Source organism: Palaemon carinicauda, chromosome 18 (genome assembly GCF_036898095.1).
Source record: "Palaemon carinicauda isolate YSFRI2023 chromosome 18, ASM3689809v2, whole genome shotgun sequence".
NCBI classification, from domain to species: domain Eukaryota; kingdom Metazoa; phylum Arthropoda; class Malacostraca; order Decapoda; family Palaemonidae; genus Palaemon; species Palaemon carinicauda.
In genome coordinates, this window is record NC_090742.1 from 87,129,145 (window position 1) to 87,149,144 (window position 20,000).

Genomic DNA, 20,000 nt, shown 5'->3' on the forward strand with positions numbered 1-20,000 from the left:
GAAAAAAAAAGACCTGAAATAAAAATTCATAAAAAAAAAGTTTATACATATATACACAAATCCTTTTAGGAATTGATTCTTGAATGTTTAGGACACATCTTGATGTATTTTGGATGAAGTCAGACCCATGGAGGTGAAGATCTGAAATGAGAAAAAAAGGGTAACTTTTTTTGGCCAAAAAAATTTGTCCAAATTTCATGAATTTTTTTGGGTACCCAAATGAAATAGGAAGTGGCTAATTTTTTTAGGGAATAAACATATGTTATCCTAAAATAGAAATATGTAAAAAAATCTTCATTATTTTGTAAATTACATTTATATCAGGGGCCATATCTAAAGGTAATTTTTTGAGTACTTAGAAATTTCGTAAAAAAATACATATATTTAATATATAATATGATATTTATGCAGGTAAAAATATACCAAAATATCACAAATTCTATAGGGAACAAGAATATATATAGATAGGGCAACTTACGCTTCGGATATGTCCACAAAATGGCCGCCAACCACACTGACTCGGACTCCCTAATCTGCCACTTGAAATGTAGGAAGGGTATGTCAATTTCAAGGTGTTATTTACTAATCTAATTATTATTGGATATGCATAAAAATTGTATGGTGGGTTGCTGGATAATTGTCGATTATTTTACGACTATAAAATTAAAATTCTGACCCAAAAATTTTTTTTTGAAGGGAAATAAAATCGAAAAAAAAAAAATGTAAAACAATATAATATTTTAGCTAAAAAAATTTGATGATATTCAATCAAAAAAGAATTAAACAAAATTTTCCGACAAATAAACATCTAGAGGAATCATTACTCTGTGATAGTTCCTTAGTACGTAGTAATTTTGAAAGAATTGGGAAAAAACGAAAAAATGGCAATCTCCGGAAAATCGAACACATACCTATATATACGCCATATCTGGCTAAAAAAAAGATAGGCATGGGTAGCCAGATCATCTAGAAACACTTTCCAACACTATAAAAATATAAGTTTTGCGACACTACTTGCCAATTCCTTACGGTAACATGACTAAGCAAAAAAATGCAAAACAAATAAAAAGGGGCACTCGTGGAAAAATGGCCATTCTAATATACGGCATTTCAAAAAAAAAAAAATTTCAGCCACGTGCTAGGCAAACCATCAAGGCACGTTTTCCGACAAATAAACATATAAATGAATCATTACTCTGTGATAGTTCCTTAGTACGTAGTAATTTTGAAAGAAATGGGAAAAAACGAAAAAATGGCAATCACAGGAAAATCGAACACATACTTATATATACGCCATATCTGGCTAAAAAAAAATAGGCATGGGTAGCCAGATCATCTAGAAACACTTTCCAACACTATAAAAATATAAGTTTTGCGACACTACTTGCCAATTCCTTACGGTAACATGACTAAGCAAAAAAATGCAAAACAAATAAAAAGGGGCACTCGCGGAAAAATGCCCAACATTCTAATATATGGCATCTTAGATAAAAAAAAAGACATGCACGTGTTAGCCCAACCATCAAGGCACACTTTCTAACACACAAACATGAAAAAAAATTCAATAATATACGGCAATTCCTTACTACGTAGTAAATTTTTACAAATATTGAAAAAAAACAGAAATTGGCAACCGCAGTTAAATACCCAATATACCAATAACTACGTCGTATCTGACAAAAACAAAATCACGCATGGGTAGCCAGATCATCTAGACACACTTTCCAACACTAAAAAAGCAAAAGTTTTACAACACTATTTGGCAATATCTTACGGAAAAATGACTTGGCAAAAAAATGAAAAAAAATGAAAAAGGGGCACTCGCGGTAAAATGCCCGACATTCTAATATACGGCATCTCAGATAAAAAAAAAAAGACATGCACGTGTTAGCCCAACCATCAAGGCACACTTTCTAACACATAAACATGAAAAAAAAATGAATAATATACGGCAATTCCTTACTACGTAGTAATTTTTACAAATATTGAAAAAAAACAGAAATTGGTAACCGCAGTTAAATACCCAATATACCAATAACTACGTCGTATCTGACAAAAACAAAGTCACGCATGGGTAGCCAGATCATCTAGACACACTTTCCAACACTAAAAAAGCAAAAGTTTTACGACACTATTTGGCAATATCTTACGGAAAAATGACTTGGCAAAAAAATGAAAAAAAATGAAAAAGGGGCACTCGCGGTAAAATGGTCCTCGTGGTGATGAACGACATTTTAACTAAAAAAAAAATCATGCACATGGTAGCCAAACAATCCACCAAGACTTTCCACAACTGATAACCTATACAAGTTGCACCATTCTACGACAATTTCATAATACGTAATAACTTTGATAATTATGCAAACTACCTTAGAAGGGTAAACTCGGTCGCGCTCGACCCCGAGGCGTCTCAGAAATCGGGGAAGGAGTACAGCTACAGCAATGCACATCTGGACACTACTAGAGCGTGTAGGGGAGACACCTCCTGCAGGTCGATCACCCACAAATTCAGTCACGGGGGTGAGTCACGTGAGAAAAACCTGTTTTTTTTTTACGCTCGGGGTCGCGAACGACCCACCGTACCTATCCAGGGTTAACTTGAAGAACAAGGTCGGTTGCCACTTTCAGGATTTGATGTTAGATCTGATGAGGAAGCTCATTAAGTAGGAGAATCCCCTGAAACTAACACTCTTGGAGATCCATTATTATTCTTGAAATTCTCACTTTGACAAGAATTTATATGATAGTCTCATGAAAGCTACTTTCTTTACAGGTAGCATATAAAATTTCTAAGTCATACATTCCATTTACCCTTTTACCTTTTTCTAGAAAGTTTTAATATGTTCTGTATTCGTCAAAATATTTTAGATGTCTGCAAGTTATAACATTACTCCACAGTTAGCACACTTTATATAAGAATTTTCCCCTTCACCCAAAAGTCGGCCTATTCTCATTTGAAGAACACCTTGAGTCTGACTAGTTCTCGTGAGTAGCACCTGGGGAGGTTTTTGGGTTAGAAACTTAAAGGTTGATGAGTTAGCTGCATGCCTTCTTTGGGATTTCTGCAGCAAGCTTTTAGACGAGATAGTTTTATCAGTTAAGAATAGCCATTGCTCAGCGAACTCTTGTCTATTCCTAGTACAAAGAGTGCTTATCCGTTACCAGGGTTGTGGTAGCTGGAAATCTCCCTGCCTAGCATTCTGCTGGACTGGGGTTTGAGATTTGCTCAAGCTTGCTAGTTTCTTGTAATGTTTACAACATCACCTTCCTTGTGAGCTAAGTGAAGGGTGTTTTAGGGGAGCCTATTGGTCTACCTGCTGAGTCATCAGCAGCCATTACCTAGCCCTCCCTGGTCCTACCGTGGGTGGAGAGAGGTCTTGGTCGCTGGTCATATGTATATATGGTCAGTCACTAGGGCACTGTCACTGTCCCTTGCCTCTGCCATTGATGAGTAACTTTAAACCTTTAAACTATCAATATGTTTCTTTGGGATTTCTTAGAAACCAGGAGTAACTTCTTTCTAGTCCAAAGGATATTTTGTGAAGCAGGAGCAGTTTTTCTTATTGCACTGACTCACAAGGGAGACAAACAGCTATGTTTTTTGTTCCTAAAATAAGATTTTTTTTTTCTCCTCAAACTGCTGTAAGATTTAGTTTGTAGTTCTGTTAACCAGGTTTATTGCTGGTAGGATGGAATTTAAATTGAGTTTTTACTGTAATATTTTTCTTATGGGTTTGTTACAAGGTGATTAGACGATCGGATTTTTATCCTGTGTTAGTTCTAATAGATTATTTATATTTCAAGTAAGGTTCCAGACCTCTCATGATCATTCATTCTAATTTTTCCATAATTTTGTTTAAATTGATAATCACTTGCTGTAAAACCCTCAGGAATTTTCCAGTTCATCGTACTTATGATTGATTGCTTGCCTTATCAGTGCCATTTCTGGAGATGTAGTGGGAAGTGTATACAAGGCTCTGCCACAACATTTCTTCTCTGGCCTGAAACTGTAATTAGACTTTGTAACTTAGATTTTAAGGACTACTTCACTTGTTCTCTTCCTTGCATAGCTCTCTTTACATGTCTGAAGTGTAAAAGCTGTGATACTTATTATAGTCCAAAAGTTTTCTTAGTGGATCATGCCAGGTCCCTTGCAACCAATCTGAAGTTTGAACAGCTTGATCTTTCCCACCTAAATTGTGAATTGGTCTTATTGTAAGTATACTAATAGCTTTGTCGCAAAAACAAAAGGTTTACAATGCATCCAAAAAGCTAAAATTACTGCCAAATCTGTGCACAGATAGCATCTATAAAGTTTACAATGCTTTTAGGCTAAAATTACTTCCAAGAAAAAAGTTGCCAAAAATGCCAGAACACTAAGGCAGCTATTTTTTAGGGTAATTTTCATTTTTCTTTTGAAGTTCGGCCATATTGTGCGGAATCCATGGCTAAGGACCAAATAGCATAGGAAATGTAGCAGGTGTTGACCCGTGATGACATCTTTTCATAGACATGGATATCCCAGAGGCTCAGTTTCTCTAATAATGCTGACTGTACTGATTAAGACGTTTTCAAGATGTCAATCTTGAAAAAAACTTTTTTCTTTACTTCGCTTTGACTCCTACCAATTGATGTAAGCCTTAATATACAGAGGATTTTACAAGTTTTTCTTGCAGACCTCTTGGTAATTTCTACGGAGGCTTGATAATATCTTAAATGGAAGCACCTTACTTCTAATTATATCAAGCTTGTTTAATAATTGCTTCATCTGAAAACCATAAGGTTGATGTAATTTTGGGTGCAACTCAAAGGATGTTGAGTGCCTTACAAGGCTTGCAGTCTGTTAGGCTAAATAATTACAGTCTTTGCAACGTAATCCAATACAGTGATCCCTCGTTTATCGCGGTAGATAGGTTCCAGACCCGACCGCAATAGGTGAAAATCCGCAAAGTAGTGACACCATATGTACGTATTTATTTAACATGTATATTCAGACTTTTAAAACCTTCCCTTGTACGTAGTACTGTTAACAAACTACCCTCTAATGTACAGAACACTTAATGCATGTACTACAGTACCCTAAACTAAAACAGGCACAAATATTAAAGGCGATTTTATATCATGCGTTTCCTAAACACGCCAAAAAGCACGGTAAAAAATGGCAACCAATGTTTTGTTTACGATTATCTCTGATCATAATGAAGAAACAAACGCATTTAGTGTACACATCTGTGTATAGGTTAGTTTTTGCATCGATTATATTGATTATACAGTATGTTGATTTTGTTATTACCAATGTTTTACTTAATTTTTCTTAGGACTTCCAAATGAAATGTTTTTCTTTATGACGCCGCCGTCATAAAGTACGCTCCATCTTCGATCGTAATAAACAAACGAAGGCATTTAACGCGCATGATGAAAGTGATAAATAATGATATTACAGTAAAAGCTTTTAGAAAATATTTTATTACAAATATTATTTACCATACGTAGCAAAGCAGGAAAACAATTTACGAGAGAGAGAGAGAGAGAGAGAGAGAGAGAGAGAGAGAGAGAGAGAGAGAGAGAGAGAGAGAGAGAGAGAGTTGTTTTACGTACGTAAATGTAAATTTTAAACAAAAAAATAGCCCCATTTCATAGAAAATAGGTTATTACAAATATTTTATTTTATCATATTACAGTAGTCTGTATAATACTGTAAAGTTCAGTACAGTATGTTGTTGTTACTCGTGGCGATGAAATTCTCACGAAACAAAAACACGGCATTCGATTACAACAGCTGATTCATCTCTCTCTCTCTCTTCTCTCTCTCTCTCTCTCTCTCTCTCTCTCTCTCTCTCTTCGTGTTATACAATACTTACATATAGATGAAGAAACTAAAATTAGTTTTCTTAGTGTCAATTAAATACGAAACTAAAAAATTATGCCGAGTTTACATCCATTTAAATCGTTGCTAAAAATACGGCATCCGATTTCATCAGCAAACCACTATTTTTTGGGAAACATCATTTTATTCTAGAAAATTGCTACTCTTTAAATAGTTAATAGCACATTAAGAAAGCGTGTACAGTACTTTTGTTTTTAAATTTCGGGTGTGTTTTAAAAATCGTGTATTGTTGACTTCTTTTTGTTTTACTTTTGGCTGTGATCAGATCAGCTGACGTCTAGCTGCCGCTCTTGAGAGCGTACGAATACACTAACAAAGTATCGTTTATACCATTTCTTAACTTATTCAAACCGTCTATACAGTTGATATTACATAAGCACCAATGTGTTATAACCTATCAAATTTATTTGTTTATTGCATTTAAAACAACACGCGCACACACACACTCTCTCTCTCTCTCTCTCTCTCTCTCTCTCTCTCTCTCTCTCTCTCTCTCTCTCTCTCTCTCTCTCTCTCTCTCTCTGTGGGCTACTTTTCACTACTTCCCATTCCTTACCTCTCTCTATCTCTCTAACAAATGATATCTTTGTTGCTCCTCAAAGTTTCATTTATATTGAAAATCTATCATGATTCAATTTTCCTTACTTTCTCCAATCTCGCACCATTGGTCACATCGCGGTATTTTCGAATTTCCGGAAAATTCACGATATATGTATATACTGTACATGCGTTATGAAAAAAATCCGCGAAGTGGTGAATCCGCGATAGTCGAACCGCGAAGTAGCGAGGGATCACTGTACCGAACAATAGAAGACCTTAAAAATAAATTTGATTATTCCATACAAACCCAATACTTATGAATATTCCCTCTTCCCAACCTTGATTTTCTTGCAGGTTATGGTTCAGGCATCTCTATTACTAGTTGATCACTGTTGGAGACCTGAATCTATATGCGCATGTGCGGTGATGACCCATCTTTTTTTTTTTTCAGAAAAATCACAGTAGCCAGACAATCATTAATAACAAATGTAGGCTAATTATAAGTAATGAAAAGATTAATTTTGTTATTGAATCTTAACTAGTAGCAGGTTACTCAACAGTTTATTTTTCATCTACTACCCCCTTGAAACATATAACATTAAATGGCCCCCTATTTTAGTGTTTTTATTACATTTTTGGGCTCAGCCATGTTGTCCTGATGGAAGGTTCCTTTAGGCAGCTTTCTAAGGGATATTTGGCTAGTGATACTCCCAGACAATTGACCACAGGTCTCCAGAATTCTAACTCGTGGCACTAGTATCCTTAATATAACTTTTAAGGATATCGCATAATATCAGGGGACGTATATCTTGATACGACACATAGCAATCTTCACCCCGAATAGAGTTTTCGTCTTGAGGGGGAAGAGTGGCGAGTTTGAAGGGGAGCCGTTATCAAGGTTACCCGGTGGATCCCCTCCCCGTACTACTATGGCGTAACCATTCCTTTAAAAGTAGCCATTTAAGCACGGTGTTTCTCCCACTTGCTCTCGGTGTTGTTACTGGTTTTAAGGAATATTACCATGCAATTTCCAACATCTTCATCCTCTGGGAAATTGAGTATTTAATCTTTCCTGTGTATAATATTTGGCTCCCTTCTCACGGTAAAATTAACAATTTATGTGTTAAGCGGAGCACCGCCATCCCCGGAGGCAGCCATTTAAGACCACTGTCATACGCAATAAATGCTTTATTTAGTTAGTAGTATGACGTTCCCGGTATTTAGCTATAAAATAGTTCTAGCTATTTAGGCAAAATTATACTAGTGAAGATTAGCTTTACACATGTAATATTTCCTCTTCCTATATAACGTTTTTATCGTTGAAGATAGGACCTCGGTGGTATTAGCGTAGCTGAGAGCCCGACTCGGGTTAGGTTAACCTAACTCGTTTTAGTTTACTTTAGTAACGTTATTCCCCGTTTAACCTCACATATCGTTTTATTGATTCAGTCGGAGATAAATATTTCCTAGAATTATTAGTATTATTCGATACGCTTCTCTTTTAGAGAAATGAGGTTAAACCCTTCCTTCCCCCTGAGTGCCGCCAGGCCCGGCAACAACCCTACCTTCTGTCATCGCCATCGAGTAGTGTACTCCTACTTGACTTGGATAGTGTTTTCTGTCGATCTTCTTTGTCGGCGAGTATCCCAGCTTTGAAATAAGACAGTAACTCAGGGTATTATGTCTTGTTGCCGGCAACGGTACCGATAGGGGAATAGTCATTCCCTTGCCGGTTACACTGTTGCCGGCATAGGAAGTTCGGCTTCCTTCCTTCTCCCTGAGTGCCGCCAGCCCCGGCGACAACCCTATCTCCTGTCATCGCCATCGAGTAGTGTACTTCGGCTTGACTTGGATAGTGTTATCTGTCGATCTTCTTTGCCGGTGAGTATCCCGGCTTGGAAATACGACAGTAACTCAGGGTATTCCATCTTGTTGCCGACAACGTTACCGATAGAAGAATAGTCATTCCCCTGCCGGTTACATCGTAGCCAGCGTAAGAAGTTCGGCTTCACTAGTCCACAACCGAAAGTGGGTGGTATAATTGCCGCCACCTTTCTCCCTTGTAGACTAGAAGACATGTCTTATATCCGGCAATGTCTCAGGCTGGGGAATCGTTATTCCTCTGCCGGCCAAGACGGCGCTGGTATAGGAAACCATGTTTCCTTGACTTACAGCCGAAAGTAGGAGGCATACCTGCCGCCACCTTTCTCTGTAAAATATAAGCCCCTTTCCCTTCCCCTTCTGTCCTCTAGGCCATCACGATTCCTGTGGCCGGTATTCTACAATCACCCCGCTTGCCGGGCTGACTGGGTTACCAGCCGGGCTCCTACAAAGGTGGTTAGGCTGCCGCTTCGACCATCTCCCTAACGGAATCTAAGCTCCGGGAAAGGTTGAGCTGGCCCTGACGGCTGCTGTTGGGAAACCCATTATACTTTTGAGTATTCTTCAGTTCTCTCTTGGACTCCTATCCACAAACCCTGTAACCGGCAGTACAGCTGGCAACAGAAATTGTGGCTGGATGGAAGCTAGAATTAATACATTCTCTCACCTTCCATTTGAACCCTCATTCTGGAAAGAAGGCAGTAGTCCTTACAACCCTAATGATTGTACAGTACTAAACTATGATAATACGGTAGTCCTTCTCTCCATTCTTTTTCTCTCTCTGTCGGCTAGTGCCGCCAGGTACTAGCTTAGCCTGGCAGTATACCGGCAGAACTACAGTATAAGATTATACAGTAGTTAGTATTCCTGCAGTATAGTAAATACAGCATTTAGAAAACTACTGTATATAACATACAGTAGTATGATTTTCCAACATACTCTGTGTATCCTTTCACAGTCCATTGCTGAGACCTTTTTAAAAAATGTTGAGGTGAAGTAATCCTTCAACATTCTGAGGAATCCTAGATCATCGGAACACCAATGATTATCTATCAGTATTAATATTTTACAAGTGGTGGAGTTAGTGTTAGTATTCACTGACTACGGCTCTACGTACGGGAGTTATTCCACTCTGTAATTTCCCTGATAAGGAAAATAAAAATATTAATATTGTAGGTCACAGCAATTGCCTGGAGGGGAAACACAGATATGTCTTTAATACTTCTTTTCCAGCTTACTATCCTAATCTTTGATAAATAATAGTAAAGCATACTATTTATGCATGTCTATATTTATCAGTGAAATAAATTACCCTATACTCATTTCACTCTTTCTTTCCTTACAGGAGGAAGCTAAGGTGAAGTGTGCAGCCCTGTTCTGCAACCACAAAAGTAGGGACTTTAGTGGCCACAAGATGTGCAGGTTTCATGCCCCCTGCTGCATTGTACCCGGATCCCTAAGGTACTGGGACCCGTATTTTAAACATATATCAATGATATAAACATCTAGTACTCATTCACCCTTTTTTCTCCCTTACAGGAGGAGCCAGTGGTGAAGTGTACAATGGTATTTGCAACAACAAGAGTAAGGACTTTTGTAGGCATACAATGTACAGGTTTTATACCCCTGCTGCATCGTATCTGGATCCCTGAGGTTCTGGGACCCGAAGGGTCGCTCCAATCGCCTGACCTTGCTGACCGACGGCTTTGTAAAAGATATCCTTGACACTACGGAGTCAAGGGATAAAGCAAGGGAAACCCACCAAAGGTGAGTATGAGGCTTCCAGAAGAACTTTCAGGGACCTTACATACCTAACAAATCTTTGTAGTGCCTACTGTTCCCTAAGGCTCAATCGAATACGTTTGTGCCTCAGGCACAAGTCCAGCATCCCTCTATCCAATGGACAGTGGACATGGACATCAACAGACACTGCAAAGCTTAGACATCCACCAAGATAGGATGTCAGAGGTGTCCACTGACACCGGACAGGACCTACTGCTAGAAGGCCCTAAATAAGGAGTGGTTCAACCACCCACGGAGGAAGAAGGATCCGTTTTGACGGTGACTGAGGTCCCTCAGCTCACTGTGACGGCATATCAACTTATGCCCTCAACCTCTTCAGCCCCAACTGGCTAGACAGGTCGGCAGGAGCTAAACACTCCTAGAATCGATCCAGCAGACGCTGACACTGCTCCGGAAGGAATGAGAGGAGATTAAGCAAGATCTCAAAGAGGTGAAGAGAGAGGTAAAGGGAAGGAAACGCCCTGGCACTTCCAAGGGCTCTGCTAAGCCCCTTAAAATATCTGACCTCGCTCACTGCTCCGAACCAACCCCTGGAGGTAGATGGAACACATGCCCATGTTGAATGGGAAGCTTTATATCTCCTAGAAGTTGGGGTCTAATCCCCTTGAAGAGCTTAAACTCTGGCCCAGCTTTCAGCGTACCCAGATTACTATGTGAGACTGCAAGATTAACCTACATCCCGTGAGGAGACTATACCGAGGGAAGTCATTGTCCTTGAACATGACAAGGCTCAAGCCATCCTTACCAAGACCCGGAAAGGGGCCGGATATACTAACTCCAAAATCTCAGCATTAAGCAAGAAGCATCCAACCTTCATTGCTCCTTCCTCCTTAACCCTCCCCCTTTCGGGGAAAGCCCTAGACTGTGTCATGAGAGCAATTGAAGAGGGAAAACCCTGCCCAATCCTAGAGAAATATAAACCATTATCTCTAGCTACGCCCACCTGCGAGGAGAAGTGGAAAGTGGTACATTTAACCTTCTCCATCTCGAGGTTGGATCGAGATATAGCAGGCTAACATTTTAATGAGAACCTTCCAAAGTTGCCAAACTATCCTTTGAGAAGGAAACAGGAGATGAAAGATAGTCTTACCGCCGCCTTGTCTCAGCAGAACTGCTTAGAAATGTGTGCAGGGCTTTAATAATGCCCCAGAAATCTGATTTCATCATGTATCTGGGGCCTAGACCCTTTCCCACAGGAAGTGGTCCAAGAAGTCATTACCAAAGCCACCACGGAGAGAAGGAACCTTCTCCAAAAGTGGGGCATGTCCTCAAAGAGGAAATTATCAATAGAACTGCACAATTTCCGACCGTGACCATGACCACGGTGCCTCAAATGGTAGTCCAGCTGTAAACCACCCTCCAGATGGTCTTTCATCAGCTGGTAGCCAGTTACCTGTATTTAATCCAGGCTTTGACAGGCACTTGACCACTTTTCGGTCCTACAAAGGTAAAGGCCCCAAAAGAGGATACTCCGGAAATCCCCCAAGGGTGGAGGAGGACTTGGTCACGGAAACATATCCTTAGGAACCTCTAACGATGAGAGGTTCCAGGTAGGAGGTAGACTTTACACTTTCAAGATCATTGGACCTTCGATCCCTGAGTCCACAGCCATATTACGAATGGACTTAGTTGGAAATGGAACAAAATCCGCCTTTCCAAAAATTCTTCCAATACTTCCCCCTTATTGGAAGAATATACCTCAAAACTCTTGATCAAGAAGGTAATGAGGAAAGCGAAGTCCATCTAAATTCAGGAAGGCTGTTTTGCCTTCCCAAGAAAGACTCGGACAAACCCAGAGTCATTCTAGACTTGTCTTCACTCAACAAGTTCATCAAGAACAACAAGTTCCGGATGCTTACAGTGCAACACACAAGGACCCTTCTAACAAAAGGGGCGAATACAGTCTCAATAGACCTGGCAGTTCCTTACTGGCACCTACCACTCGGTCGCCCCGTCCTCTTACCTAGGATTCAGGCTACAGAAGACAAAATTTTTCTTCGCAGCCATGCCCTTTGGACTGAACGTAGCCCCAAAGGTATTCGTAATGCTAACGGACACAATCGTCCAGCACCTATGCTTCGAAGGAGTACAGGTAGTAGCATAACTGATCGATTGGCGGATGTGGGCAGCATCCAAGGCTACTTGTCTGCAAGCGGCCGGAAGGGTGATCCAGTTCCTGGAACACCTGTGTCTCAAGATCAATCGCTAGAAGTCTCGCCTTTCTCCAGCTCACAAGTTTCAATGGTTAGTAATCCATGGGAACTTGCAGTCACACCACCTCTCCATTCTATTAAAGAAGAGGAGAGAAATAGCAGTATCTGTCAAGAGACTAATCCAACACAAGAGGATTTCAAAATGCCAACAGGAAAGAGCACTGGGCTTTCTCCGGATCGCAGTAGTGACAGACCCGATACTAGAAGCACAGCCAAAGGATGCACCAGGAGTCTGGAGAAGATACGCATCAAACGCTCGAAGAGATCAACAATGTTGACACCGACCCAATTGCACACACCATTAAGGCCGTGGTCAACGAATAAGAGCCTAGCACAGACAATTTTCTTGCAACCACCACAAACATCGGTGGTGATACGCATCAACATCTTGGAGGCTATGACAGTCCTCCTGACGTTGAGGAGACTATGCCCTCGCAGAACAGTCCACATCAGATTGGCTCTCAACAACGAGGTGATAGTAATATGTCTAATCGACAAGGCTCGAGTTCATCTCACATCAACTACGTGATGTTAACCATTTTCCGCCTGGCAAGGAAGAGAAGGGGGCATTTATCAAGCAGTTCACCTTCAAAGGTTCCGCGATGTGACGGCGGATGCTCTATCCAGACGAAAGCCGATAGAGACAGAATGGTCCCTAGACGCAGACTCATTCTCCTTTATTTTCGATAAAGTCCCGGAACTGCAGATCGACCTCTTCACAACGAGCGACAACAAGAAACTACCTCGTTATGTAGCCCTTTACGAGAACCTTAAGCGGAAGCAATAGACGTCATGTCTCTCGACTGGAATGGATGGAATCGAACTTATGTTTCCACCAATCACTCTCCTGCTTAAAGTCCTCTGCCGCACCCAGTTTTATCCAAACTGGTGCAGAAGTCGGCTATTACATTTCATCCTCGAGAACCAACGACCTGCATCTCATGATTTTTTCGCCCTAACAGCAAACAAAAGGTTGGGATCTCAAAGAATGTGGCCGACTTCATCATAGAGTACAAGGCAAGTCCGACCAGGAGACAATGTGATTGTCTTGGAAGAAAGGGGTAACTCTCGTGTAAACAAAGGGACCAACAGAAATTTCAACAGGTTTCTGTCTCCCTTTCTTCTTTCACCTACTTGGATGAGGCCTGACTTCCACCACGATAACCACGTGTAAGTCGGCCCTGACTAGACCTCTTCTATATGCTTTTGAGACGAACCTCTTAAAGCAAACCCCTTTTAAGGTACCAAAGCATGCACTAGACCCAAGCCGACAACCCCTCCAAAGTCCATTACATGGACGTTGGTCAAGTCTTGCACTATGCTTCGAACCTGAACAATGAGGATTGTTCTCTAGAAGAGCTAACACGGAAACAAAATTTTCTGTTCGCAATAGCCTCAGGGGCTAGAGTTAGTGAAATATTGGTCCCATCAGGGATGTAGGCCATATTCAGTTCCTAACCAGGAGAACTGAATCCTTTCCCCGATCTTACTTTCTCGCCAAAACCGAGCTGCCCACCAAAAGGTGGGGTCCTTGGAGAATCTTCCCACTGAAGGAAGATGTCTCCCTATGCCCATTAGAATGTCTTAAGGTCTACCTTCATAGAACTTCAGACTTCAAGGAAGGACAGCTCTTCCGAGGCGAAACCTCAGGATCAAAATCTATCCCTAAATTAACTGAGAGCAATGCTCAACTACTTATTCGCAGAGCGGATCCTGACAGCTCACCCGCAGTTCATGATCCTAAGAAAATTGCTTCTTCACGGAACTTCATCCAGTACCATACGAAGCAAGTACATAAATAAGACATGTTGTGGTGGCGGCGGGTAGTTTTAGAAACCCGTCGTCTAAGCCTGCGACGAACAGTGAACTGCTTTGGGACTTTCCAGTGCATCAGGTGCATGGGTACATTTACCCTTAAGTGCAAATCACAACGATGATTAACACACTGTTCCATATAGTAGGTGCATATCTGACCGATAACACCAGTGCCAAGTGAACGTTGCGTCACGGTGTTCAGGCATTTCCAAAATCTGTACAAATCAGGCAGATTTGGTTTCACATCTCCATTGAGTGGCATCATTTCAATGAAATTACATATTTTCCCAAAATGAGAAAATATGGACCCTGATGTGTTTTCAGTGCCGGATCAGATTCATACCTGATTGTAACTACAATTGATAATCTAGTTACAAGGTAAAATACTAAACGTATTTGCGTCTTATTGCTGCTATCTCAGAGTACAGATTTCCAAGGGATAAAAGGTAATCTCTGAGATTTAACGTCCGTCCTTATGGAGATACAAACTTTGAATCCTTATAGTCGAAGTTGACACTTTCCCTGCAGGGGGCAGGAAGCCCTAAGCTAGTTCCAAGCTTAGTGGATATGACAAATAACGGTAATGTCATATATAAATGTCTATGAGACCATATAAGGAACTCATTCAAAGTAAAGGCACTTATACAAATCCACAGATATAGTACTTTCAAGTAATTCTCTGGTATACTTCCATCAGGACGACATGGCTGAGCCCAAAAAACGGATTTTGAGCAAAGCGAAAAATCTATTTTTGGGTGAGATAGCCATGTCGTCCTGATGGACCCTCCCTTCTTTCGGAAAGGAGTATACAACTGTAACGAAAGATCCCACCTGAAACTACTCTATCTGTGGCTATTCATGCTTAAATGCAACAAGGAATAGTTACGCCATAGTAGTACGGGGATGGGATCCACCGGGTAACCTTGATAACGGCTCCCCTTCAAACTCGCCACTCTTCCCCCTCAAGGCGAAAACTCTATTCGGGGTAAAGATTGCTATGTGTCGTATCAAGAAATATGTCCCCTGATATTATGCGATATCCTTAAAAGTTATATTAAGGATACTCGCTCCAGGAGTTAGAGTTCTGGAGATCTGTGGTCAATTCTCTGGGAGTATCGCTGTAGCCAAACATCCCTTAGAAAGCTGCCGAGAGGAACCTTCCATCAGGACGACATGGCGATATCACCCAAAAATAGATTTTTCGCTTTGCTCAAAATCCGTTATTTGGTTTAGTTTTTCTTACAGGGTAAGAAAATGTTTAAAGATTTATAATGTTCATGAATTTATTTGACTCATTATAGTATAAGTAAATCATATTAAAAAGTTGTCATGTATTTAATTAGATATAAATAAACTTAGATCAAAATTTTTATTCCTATTAATGTTTATGAAATTGATTCAATTAGGTCATTGGCACAGAGCCAACTTTACTAAAGTAATGAGTAGACAGCTGACTGCTTTCCATGTTATCAATCAGGTCTTCGGATATGGTTTAAGAAGGTATGTCTAAATGATAGAAATAAAGATTACAGTACCATATTTTATCTTATGTAAAAATAACTATTTAATTTTTTTTTTTCCAGACCAGCTTTTGAAATCCTTGAAGTGTGGCTTGAAAGTTTGGCTCTGCATTTTACTGTTGGTGTTCCTCTTCCATCAAACTTGCTTGTTGACATATATAACTTTAATGGTATGATATTGTTCAGTAATTATCTATACTAGTTTAAGGTTTGGTGTTATATATTTTAGCATATTATTTGCTGTTTGTCCAAGGGTCAGAAAAGAATGCTAATACATCTCTCAATTTTTGACACTTGTAAATTTAGAGTTTCTTTTAATACATATTGAGATCTTCAAAATATATTAATTACTGTTTCCAGCTTTTCATAGACACCTGTGGCATCCTCTCTGTTATGATAGGTGCACACCCCAAGGTTCTTGGTCCGCAGCCTCTTCTCTTTCCATTTTAGCTCTCATACTGTACTATATACTGTATATTGTTGATATATCGTAATAGCAGTATACTATCCAATACGTATAGTAATAATAACACCAATAATGATAATATCAAACAGTAATGTAAAATTAAAACAAACAAGTATTCACTCAGTTTATCACCACCACTTGGAAACTACCTGCCACTAAACCCATATCTAAAATATTTTACCCATGAAAATGATTAAGAGGCTTTTACATTTGGCTCAATACTTCGCAGTATTCTAGAAGTATTATGGAATGATCTTTCTAATCTGGAGATTGAATCGGTGAAATTAAGAAGTTCAAACTTGTTGCATATACTTTTGTTTTAATATTCAAGTCTTATTTCGTATATTTATTTTAATATTGCTATACACACAGTCTCTCTCTCTCTCTCTCTCTCTCTCTCTCTCTCTCTCTCTCTCTCTCTCTCTCTCTCTCTCGTTTTGGGGGGACCTAGAAAAAATAGTGCACATGTATTCGTGTGTAATTATCAATAAACTTTTCTTTTAATTTGTCTTAAGTCAATATGTCGTTCATGATAACTATCCTGGAATTGTAAAAGATTCCCAAGTTCATTTTACATTCATATAACTTCCCTATTTTTTTCTTTCCCCATTTTATTCTCACATGAAAAAATGAGAGATACATATTGTGGTAAAGAATAGTTTTATTTTTTTTATTTTGACTATATTCCACAAGCAAAAGAACATTTGGTAGTATATATTAAATGAAAAACCGTATTGTGAGAGTAATCCTAATTATAGCCTATGTGTACAGATGATATACTGTAACAATAGGATTTGGTGAACCCTTCATGCTCCCCATAAGATGCCTTTGCGGTCCCCCAGAGGACCGCTGACCATAGTTTGAGAATCACAGTTGATCCAAATGGTATTTTTCCTTTGTTATTTATAAAGACTGCAGATTTCTTAGGTCCTAAGTTATCTGTTATTTTCCACAAGTTAGCAAGAAAGGTTCTTTTAGCCCTTGTTGGAAAATTGATAATGTTACTCCATAATGTAAATGTGTTTGCAGTAGCTCAAGGCCAGCTAATTTCTATAAATCTCATAATATCTATAGTTTTTTAATGTCTTTTGGCAAAATGTCTGAATTGGGTTGCTGAAGGTAGTCATCTCTTCCCTAGTTTGCAATTTAGCTTTCGTAAAAGCCTTGGAACATGTGATGCCTTTCTTACAATCTCCAATACTGCACAGAAATCCCTTGACTGTGGTCAGGAAGTTCATATGATTGGCCTTGATTGTTGGGTTGCCTTTGACTGTGTTAATCGGGAGGCCGTTGTTTTTAAACGCAAACAGTTGGGAGTGGTTGAGTCATTTCTTAGCATCATTATTGAATTTCTAAGTAATAGATTGTAAAGAGTTATTGTTGATGGGCACCATAATGAGTATAGGAATGTGATATCTGGTATTACTCAAGGTAGAGTTCTTGCCCCAATACTTTTCATACTATGAACACATGACATGTGGTTAGGCCTAGAAAACAAGCTCATTGCATATGCAGATGATGCTACTCTCTTTGAATCAATTCCATCTTAGTGTAGAACCGGGGTTGCTGAATTCCTTAACCCTTTTACCCCCAATGGATGTACTGGTACGTTCACAAAACTTATCCCTTAACCCCCATGGACGTACTGGTATGTCCTTACAAAAAACTGCTATTTGCATTTTTTTTTGCATATTTTTGCTAACTTTATGAGAAACTTCAGGCATATTCCAAAATAGTGAGACCAACCTGACCTCTCTATAACGAAAATCTAAAAAGAGAAATATTGCAAAACATGCTTGAAAAAGAAAAACGCCTGGGGGTTAAGGGTTGGAAAGTTCCAAATACCTTGGGGGTAAAAGGGTTATTATTATTATTATTATTACTAGCGAAGCTACAACCCTAGTTGGAAAAGCAAGTTTCTATAAGCCCAAGGGCTCCAGCAGGGAAAAATAGCCCAGTGAGGAAAGGAAATAAGGAAATAAATAAATGATGAGAATAAATTAACTATATCTTTCTAAAAAACAGTAACAGCATCAAAACAGATATGTCCTATATAAACTATTAACAACATCAAAAACAGATATGTCATATAAATCATAGAAAGACTCATGTCAGCCTGGTCAACATAAAAACATTTGCTCCAACTTTGAACTTTTGAAGTTCTACTGATTCAACTACCCGATTAGGAAGATCATTCCATAACTTGGTAACAGCTGGAATAAAACTTTTAGAATACTGTGTGGTATTGAGCCTCATAATGGAAAAGGCCTGCCTATTAGAATTAACTGCCTGCCTAGTATTACGAACAGGATGGAATCGTCCAGGAAGATCTGAATGTAGAGGATGGTTAGAGTTATGAAAAATCTTATGCAACATGCATAGTGAACTAACGACGGTGCCAAAGATTAATATCTAGATCAGGAATAAGAAATTTAATAGACCGAAAGTTTCTCTCCAAGAAATTAAGATGAGAATCACCAGCTGAACACCAGACAGGAGAACAATACTCAAAACAAGGTAGAATGAAAGAATTAAAACACTTCTTCAGAATAGATTGATCACCAAAAATCTTGTAAGACTTTCTCATTAAGCCAATTTTTTGTGCAATTGAAGAAGACACAGACCTAATGTGTTTCTCAAAAGTAAATTTGCTGTCGATAATCACACCTAGAATTTTAAGAGAGTCATACAAATTTAAAGAAACATTATCAATACTGAGATCCGGATGTTGAGGAGCCACCGTCCTTGACCTACTTACAATCATACTTTGAGTTTTGTTAGGATTCAACTTCATACCCCATAATTTGCACCATGCACTAATTTGAGCTAAATCTCTATTTAGGGATTCACCAACCCCAGATCTACATTCAGGGGATGGAATTGATGCAAAGAGAGTAGCATCATCTGCATATGCATCAAGCTTGTTTTCTAGGCCAAACAACATGTCATGTGTATATAGTATGAAAAGAAATGGGCCAAGAACACTACCCTGTGGAACACCGGATATCACATTCCTATTCAACAACAACTCTTTGAGATCTATTACTTACAAAATCAATAATAATACTAAGAAACGACCCACCCACTCCCAACTGTCTAAGTTTGAAAACAAGGGCCTCATGATTAACACGGTCAAAGGCAGCACTAAAATCAAGGTCAATCATACGAACTTCCTGGCCACAATCAAGGGGTTTATGTACAGCATTGGAGATTGTAAGAAGGGCATCACATGCTCCAAGGCCTTTACGAAAACCAAATTGCAAACTAGGGAGTAGATGATTACCTCCAGCAAACCTATTAAGACGTTTTGCCAGAAGACGTTCAAAAACTTTAGATAATATGGGAGTTATGGAAATTGGGCAGTAATCAGTGAGACTTGAGCTACCACAAACACATTTACATAGAGGAGTAACATTACCAATTCTCCAACAAGTGCTAAAAGCCCCTCTTCTTGCTAACTTGCGTAAAATAACAGATAATTTTGGAGCTAAGAAATCTGCTGTCTTTATAAAAAAACAAAGGAAAAATACCATTCGGGTCTACACCTCCATAAGCATCAAAGTCCATCATCAGAGCTTCAATCTCATGAGATCAAAAAGCTAAACTAGTTAGTTTAGCCTCAGGAAAACAGGAATGAGGAAGTTCAAGTTTTTCATTACTCTGTTTACTGTCAAAAACATCAGCCAAAAGGGTTTCCTTTTCCTTTGGACAGTTAGTGACTGAGCCTTCTGGTTTAAGTAAAGGAGGAACGGTTGCATCTACACCAAAGAGTGCGTTGTATCAGAAAGAGTTTCTTTTATGGTTAAATTTTATTCCTTTTCAGTTGAGGCATAAACTCTCTGAGCAAAAGCTCGAAGCTGAGTATAGTTGTTCCA

At 39.2% G+C, this 20,000-nt stretch overlaps 1 protein-coding gene across 4 annotated transcripts in view; it reads left to right on the forward strand.

The window, feature by feature from the left end:
- The window catches only part of LOC137657926 (LIM domain kinase 1-like), a 431,530-nt gene that overhangs the window by 384,967 nt on the left and 26,563 nt on the right, over nt 1-20,000 (forward strand). For all 4 annotated transcript variants that reach the window (XM_068392621.1, XM_068392622.1, XM_068392619.1 and 1 more), the window contains one exon: nt 15,723-15,829. In XM_068392621.1, the coding sequence (XP_068248722.1) occupies nt 15,723-15,829 (107 nt within the window). The remainder of the gene's footprint in view (nt 1-15,722; nt 15,830-20,000) is intronic.